This window comes from Porites lutea, chromosome 2, assembly GCF_958299795.1.
Source record: "Porites lutea chromosome 2, jaPorLute2.1, whole genome shotgun sequence".
Taxonomy (NCBI): domain Eukaryota; kingdom Metazoa; phylum Cnidaria; class Anthozoa; order Scleractinia; family Poritidae; genus Porites; species Porites lutea.
The window spans coordinates 18,714,860-18,722,359 of record NC_133202.1 but is presented as its reverse complement, the minus strand read 5'-3'; the positions used below and the strand labels follow the sequence as shown (position 1 = coordinate 18,722,359).

At 36.5% G+C, this 7,500-nt stretch overlaps 1 protein-coding gene across 1 annotated transcript in view; it reads right to left on the bottom strand.

Annotated features, from left to right (window-relative positions):
- Positions 1-731: 731 nt before the first annotated feature.
- Positions 732-7,500, bottom strand: part of LOC140927954 (derlin-1-like) — a 15,256-nt gene continuing 8,487 nt past the window's right edge. Inside the window, exons 2-8 of the mRNA XM_073377660.1 lie at positions 6,161-6,272; positions 5,916-5,980; positions 5,569-5,595; positions 5,251-5,346; positions 2,962-3,014; positions 2,310-2,420; positions 732-962 (exon numbers count right to left, since the gene is read on the bottom strand). Coding sequence (XP_073233761.1) covers positions 818-962; positions 2,310-2,420; positions 2,962-3,014; positions 5,251-5,346; positions 5,569-5,595; positions 5,916-5,980; positions 6,161-6,272 — 609 coding nt within the window. The 3' untranslated portion in view covers positions 732-817. The remainder of the gene's footprint in view (positions 963-2,309; positions 2,421-2,961; positions 3,015-5,250; positions 5,347-5,568; positions 5,596-5,915; positions 5,981-6,160; positions 6,273-7,500) is intronic.

The following is a 7,500-nucleotide window of genomic DNA, read 5'->3' as shown; positions in this document are numbered from 1 at the left end:
CATGGTCATTGAAAAACTGTGACATTATCTTCTATAAGCCCAAACTTGAGTAAAACATTGAAGATTTTTTAGCGTCTTGGCTGAGTTTGTGCTATGGGAGTTGCCTATTGTTTCTAGTCTGTCATTATACAGCATTCTTGTTCAGCACGCGTGCAATGACCGCGCTTGGCTGACTTCCGAATGCTCACCGAGATATGATAATTTTGGTACGGTGAGACAGGCCATCGCGTGATACATAGAAGTTTAACTCACAATTTTTAATCAATTCTCGTGCTTCTTGTGCTTTTGCAAAAAAATCAAGAAGTGCTACACACTAAATCTACTTACTATTATAAAAAATATCATTTTTTCATAAGTTTAATTCAAGCCAATAATTAAACCAACTCTTGACGGGAATCCCTTCTATTTTCTCATACTAAATTACCAGCATAAATTATGACCTAAATTTGGAAACCGCTGAATTTCTCGAATTGGGTCTTTGCGATTTTGGGGAAACTCTGTTCAGCGCAAGGCACTAATGCGCACTATGTGTAGCCGAGAGATTTTCACGAAAAAATGCGGGCAATAGCTGATTTTCGACTCAGACCTCAAAGGGGCGTGGCATTATAACCACGTGACATTTACTCCGATCGCCAAAAATTTTAAGTTATATTGTAGATTGATCTATATGTTATCCATTCTATGTGTTACACTTACGATAAAAGTAAAGGTGGGGATACCAGAGAGCTTCAAAGTAGGATGGTACCCCCCCCCAAAAAATTGGGTCGAGTCACCTTAAGGAATCTAGTCTCCACGGATATTGGGCTAATTTCAAGCTTTACTGGTCGCCAAGGCGTTGACCTCGTCCCCAGCCTCCCCATCCACCACCTCCACCACCGTCGTTTTGGTCACGTGGTCTGCGGCTCGCCGGAGGGACACCAAACCCACTTACCCCTCCCTGTCGGTTAGGGAGAAACTTGTACCTGTGAAAAATAATAAAAGTGTTCTCTTTTATTATTCTGAATTCACCGTCGAGTACTTACCATTTACATGGAAAAAACGGAAATTGCGGATGAAAATCAAAGGGTACGCGCTATTCTGTTTGGAGAGCTTCAGAAAATACGGGCGGTTATTTAAGGCGATGAAATTTGTTTACTCTCTTAAGTCTGTTCAGCTGATTTGGATACACTTTCTAGCGGGCAGTTCTGCCACCACGTTAATATATCAAGATTTCCTCCCGGTGGGTTTGTGTAATTGGTAAGCAACCTTTGTTTACCCACCCAAAGTTTGGAAGTATTGTCTTCAATTTATTATTACGACTTAAATACGCAGGAGAAATATCCCACATTCGATATATTAAAATTCTAACATGACTCCGAGTCTTTCTGCTCATATTCTTATATCTGGGCCAATTTAATTAAAATTTTACAACTGTAATTTACAAGTGCAGCTTCTGTTTTCAGACTCTAAGACCCTGTTTACATGGAGTGGGGGACCCCGGTCTAGTGGGGTAGTTTTCTTTTGTTTTGAGTCCCTCAGAGCGTGAAAACAAAAGAAACCAACCCCACTAGACCGGGGTCCCCCACTCCATGTAAACAGGCCCTAAGACAATGGCTACACTTGTAAAAGTTTTATTAAATTGACCCTTGGTTTGGTTTTCTTTGTGCTCAAGTCTCGTCTGAGAATTGCGAGAAAATGGAGTCGAGAAAAATTTTCAATTTTTTTCCTAAAGCTTCGGAGTCATTTTAGAATCTTAATACATCGAACATGGGATATTGGAAACAATGGTTATGAAAATTTGAGGGGTAAAAAAAGGTGTATTAGCAGCAATGTGAAAATTTCTACGAAATAACCTCTTCGAATATAAAGGTTTCTGAGGGTTCTAACGTATTTCGCAAAACTGCGTTGATTACAATGCAAGTAACGTAAAGAAACAAGTTAACAGTCTGTATACCCACTTACAAAAGGGAATGGAGTTATTTTGTAATTATTAGGGCAAACTTCTATAGATCTAACGTCATAACTGGAATATAATTCCCAAAATTTACATACTAACAAGGCTCCATTGCCATGAGTAAAACTCGATCATGAAAATTTGGAAAATTTCTCGACAAGTTTTTCCTTGACAGGGTGGAAAATTGTCAAGTTTTACCATTTACACAACCGAGGAAACTCGTCGAGGAAAAACCTTGTACACAAAGACACGGCTTAAATGGGGCTTACATGTACCACATGTTTTATGGACTTTTATATTACCATCTCATTAAGATCTCTTTAAAATAGGACAAACCTCAGTGTTATTAATACAAAAAAAATTATTGAATTCTTACAGTATGGAAGGAGTGGAAAGGAAGCGACGCCCTCCAAAATCTTGTGGGTACTTGAACATGAGAAAAAAATAAAGGTGTCCAACAAAAATGCCAATAAGCTCCATAATACCACTGAAAATCAAACCAACAGAAGGGCCATTAGAAATCTCACACAATGTCAAGTTTACTTACTGTTACGGTTGCCCTAACAATTTTTCAATGGACTGCATAGTTACTCTCACACTACAGCAAATATCATCAAAAATCTAAAGTTCAACTTAACCTTACTGGTTCCTTTTTCAAACAAGCAATACTGTTATTATGCATTCCTCAGAATGCACAAGAACACCGTTTGTAGGCTCACATTAGTGAGTTGAAAAGTTTGACTAATAATAAGAACCAAAGCGGCATAAACTATCACTAGTGTTAACAAGCTTTCTCTACATGATTATGTATTCTGTGATTAAAACAGTTTGAACTTTTTAAATAATCTGATTTTTTTCGCTTTGTTGCTGGTTTACTGATGACATTGTAGCATGCCTCCCTAGAACTGGAAGTGAAAAAAAAAAAACTCAGTGGTGACAGTAAAAGAAACAGCCACCATATTCAAAGAAAACATGAGCAAAAACGAAATGGTTCTACATTCTGTGAAAAGAAAAAAGGTGCTACATACCCTCCCTGAAGGATCATGTTAAATATTGCCAGCACCCATGGTAAATACATTGCCTAAGGACGAAGCAGCAAAGATAGTCATCAATTTATTTGTCATCAGCACTGTCATTAAGGACCAGGGACTCGGGATTCTTTCTTGTATCTCAGTATACTTTGGTAGAAAAATTTATTATACAATAATTTGATATGCTAAAAACACAAGAAAAGTCAAAATTATTCAAACAACTATTTCCCACCAACTTATCACCATAAAAAGAACAAAAAAGTCATGTCAGCAACAAACAGGATCAAAAATATATGTTGTGGTTCAACTTTATCCATGGTTTAAATTTATTTCCTTTTTATTCAAATGCATTATCATCCACTATCATACCCAAAAACAAAAGGAAATAAAATTTGAACCAGAATAAAATTGAACCACAAGATACGTACATATATTTATATTTTAGGAGGTACAATTTCTTTGATATTTGGTAAACCCAAGACTGAAAGAAGAAAAGTTAAAAAATGGGAAAAAGTACTGATGAGAACAAAGACTGAAAGATAAACTTTGAAGAAGTAACATCTAAAAAGTTGAAAATTGCAACCTTGCAGGGCTGTCAAAAATTTTTTAAGTAGCAGGCTGATAATGAATAGTAGGCGGCTTTGGAACTCACACCAAAGGCGCAAGGCATCTAGGGACATTTAGAAATTTGGAGTCTTGGAAATGACGTTCACAGGGGTTTTCACGAGGTATTTTCCGCCGCAGATGCTATGTTGTTTTGTCAGAATACACACAAGACTGGGAACAATGCCGTCGAAATGCAGGCATTCCATGACATTGCACGGTTAGAATGTTTCACAGATCTAAACCTGTTAACCGGTAAATATGTGTTCAATGCCATTTAAAACTGGGAAACAACTGCTTTACAATTTTATTTGATGGTGCTAATTTTTTGTTAGCAGTTATGGTAGAAGGAGATAAAAGTAGCCGGCTAAGGATGGCTAACTAGCAGGCAGTTTTGGCGGGCTACTGGCCCTTATTGACAGCCCTGCCTTGTAATCCTGTGCTTCAGCCCAAACTAGCACAGATTCAATAGTACTACACTGCTTGTTGGTGGGGCCCTGTCCTCTCAGTTAAGCCAAGACAGCTTGTAGACGTTCAGGGCTCATTTTTAAGGCATCACGGCAATAATTTAACAAGTTAACATTTTTCAAGGGCTAAAGGTGTAATAAGTCATCTGTAATAACACCAAAGAAAACTTCCTACGGGAGCTCGAGAAAATGATTAATGTCAAATTTCACAAATTGACATCTAAAACATGAAGTTTTCAGAATTTTACCTGTGGTTTCACATTCTTGTGAAATTTGACATTCATTTTCTCAGGCTCCCATGAAAAATTTTGTTTGGTGTTATTACAGATGACTAATTACATCTTTAGCCCTTGAAAAATGTAAAAAGAATGCAATATTCTTTAAATAATTTATTACTCTGGTACAGGGATTTTGTCCACTGAAAATTAAAATTACTCAATTTCCTGGCAGATTCTGTCTTAAAACACCATCAATCATTTACTTTTTTTCCTAGTGTCACTGAACTTGTCATGAGCTAATAACAGCTAAAATTAAGGACATTAAAAGAGTCTTAAAATAGGATATGTTATGGTTCAAATTTTATTTTCCTTTGTTTCAAACTCATTATCCTATATTACCATACCCCAAAACAAAGCAAAATAAAATTTAAACCAAGGACAAAATTGAACCAAAATAGATATACTGCAAACTTCCCATGATTATAAACCCCCCTTTATAGGCCTATCGAACTGCAAACAAGAAAAATAGATTTCAAAATAGATCTAATTATAAGCTTCCCCCCGACACTCACATAAAAGCACCCCTATAGCATGAATTTAAGTGAATTCAACTTTTTAGGACATTTTGAAGCTTGAAAAAGTGATCAAATTCAAAAAGTATTTTGATAAGCACTGCTTTGTAAATTGTTTTGAAACAGTTTTTTTAGTCCAGTTATAAGTCCACCAGCTTATAAGCCCTGTTAAACCCCTCATGAAGTTGTGTAAGCCCAGGGCTTATAATCAGAATTTTACCGTACTGTAACTACAGTAATACAAGTAACAAAGTAACTACACTTAGAGCTTCTCCTACTGAAACATTAACTGCAAAAAGCATTGTAGTATTAATCTGTTTAAGTCCTGAAGGGACACCTTACGGATTGCCCAGCTCTCAGGTGTTTATATGTCTTCTTTTAGGATGAAAGGGCCAAGATAAGACTAAAAAAAATAAAGTACTCCACCTTAAACTGCATTCCAAACCAGAACTGTACAATCATGTCTTTGTTCACTTGACACCAAACATACAGAACACTGAGAACAAGTGGGTCCATAAGAAGCTAAAATAAACATGTCAAATCAGACAGGTTATGTTAGATATGGTTAAGTATTAAAATTTATTATCTGAAAACAGAGCAAAAGGTGAGGAGTTCAACAAAAAACACTGACAGAAATTTTGTGGCCAACTAGTTTTCTCGTATTTGCACTTTAATGTAAGCATAACCCTCACATTTTAATAAATTACCCTACCTGCAGTAACTGTATAGAAGAAAAAAACTTACCATCAAAGGTATGAGGAAGCCTATTATCTGATGGCATTGCATGTCAAGAAAAACAATCATCTTCATGATGCTCCACATGAATTAACTTATACCTACATTCCTACTGATTGTTAGCACTGAAAATAAAATTTATTTTCATGTACGGATGATGATGGTGATGATGATTTAGAGAAATCATAGCATTGATCATTTTGGAAGTAACAGTCAACCGCATGTCACTTTTAAGACCATGCATTTTGTTTGAAGAAGAAAAACAACAAAGAGACACTGGAACCATTCATAGAGAAACATCATTTTCAACTTCACTGATTTCAATGCACGGCATGTTTTGCATCATAAAAGGATACAATTAAGATACATCCATTGAAGAGTATCATAAACAAATAGTCTGCGGGTCTGCCATCAAAGAGACCTAAAAGAAAAAACATTTATTTGTTGATATCATAAGTACACAAACAATATTGTAGTAAAGCAGTTTGTCACATACCAGTGCAAATATAGGGTGACCCAGTTTAATATTCAAACAAACCTACATTTCAGTATAAGTTCCTGAGTGTTTTTTGATGTTGTTGTTGTTGTTTTTTCGTTTTACCTGTTTCAAGTCTCGTGGAGTAAGAATATAAGAAATACATGTTGATGAGGTAATGGAAACCAGTCTGGGGCGTGATGGGATAGAACACGAACGCAGTGATCAATCTCCAGATCTGAAAAGCAAACAGTGTACTGCTTAAATGCTATGGTTTACATGCACATTAGATCTTAATAAAAAACTACCAGAGAATGTCATTTTGTCAATTATAAGCCCTATATTTTTGTTTAATTAGATAATCTGCACATATTCATTATTAGAACAACAGGGCTCCCCCACCAACCACCCCCCATCCCCCCCAAAATAAAATAAAATAAAAACTTGAATTCAAGCTTGTGCTTTAGACCAGCAGCTGTCATGTTTGTTTTGGTTTTTCTGGGGCTATTGCTTGATTGTCTTAGTAAATGATAAAATTGATACTTGCCTGGACCCTGGAGCTTAAAAAGACAGTTGCCCAGCAAGACAATCTACATATCCTGGGCAACTGCATGAAAGTATTCTCAAGCCCTAGACAATAACTAATATAACTTATTATAATAACTTATTATACAGGGACCGCGGAGGGGGAGGGGCTGGTAGGGCCGCGGCCCCACCACTTTTTTGTGCCCCCGCCCCCACTTTTTGCGCTAAAAAGAAAAACAATTAAATATAAAAAAAGACTTGAAACAAGTTTTTTTCCGTCTATATTCCGCTATATTCTCTGTATTTTCTTTAATTTCAAACGCCAGGCATTTTCTGGGGCTCCTGTGCTTTTCGCGGTAATTGTGCCCTGGGGCCGACTTGCCCCTTGATCAAACGCCATGCCTTGGCCACCCCTTTGCTTCGTTCGGCAGTGTGTTTTGTACTTCCAGCTCCGGCAGAGTTTTTTTATCAGTTTTATCAGACGAAATGAAGAAAATTACTAGCTTTTTCAAGCCAAACAAAGGTGAGTAGTTGTTTTGAGTTGATAAAAGTTTTATATTTTGTCTTTCTCCTTTCGAATCAATGAAATATTTGATGTCAAGAAGAATTACATTACTTCAACAGTGAACGGCCATATTTAGAAATTTTTCAGATCACTTCAGCCTGAAGACATGGCTGAGATCGAACATGAAACTGCAGCGATTCAGCAACTTGACAGTACTTAACTGTCATAAGAAATTAACGGAAAGCTTGGATGTGATTCAGATCGCAAACACATTTGCTGGATGGAATGAAAATCGTATGAAGAATTTCGGTATCTTCACTAATGCCGACCTATAAAGAGCAACAAATACTGGATAAGGTATGCAAAGACACATGACAGAAACAAATCAAATACTATGATTTTATTCCTTTTTTCGATTTTCAATATGAAAAAATTA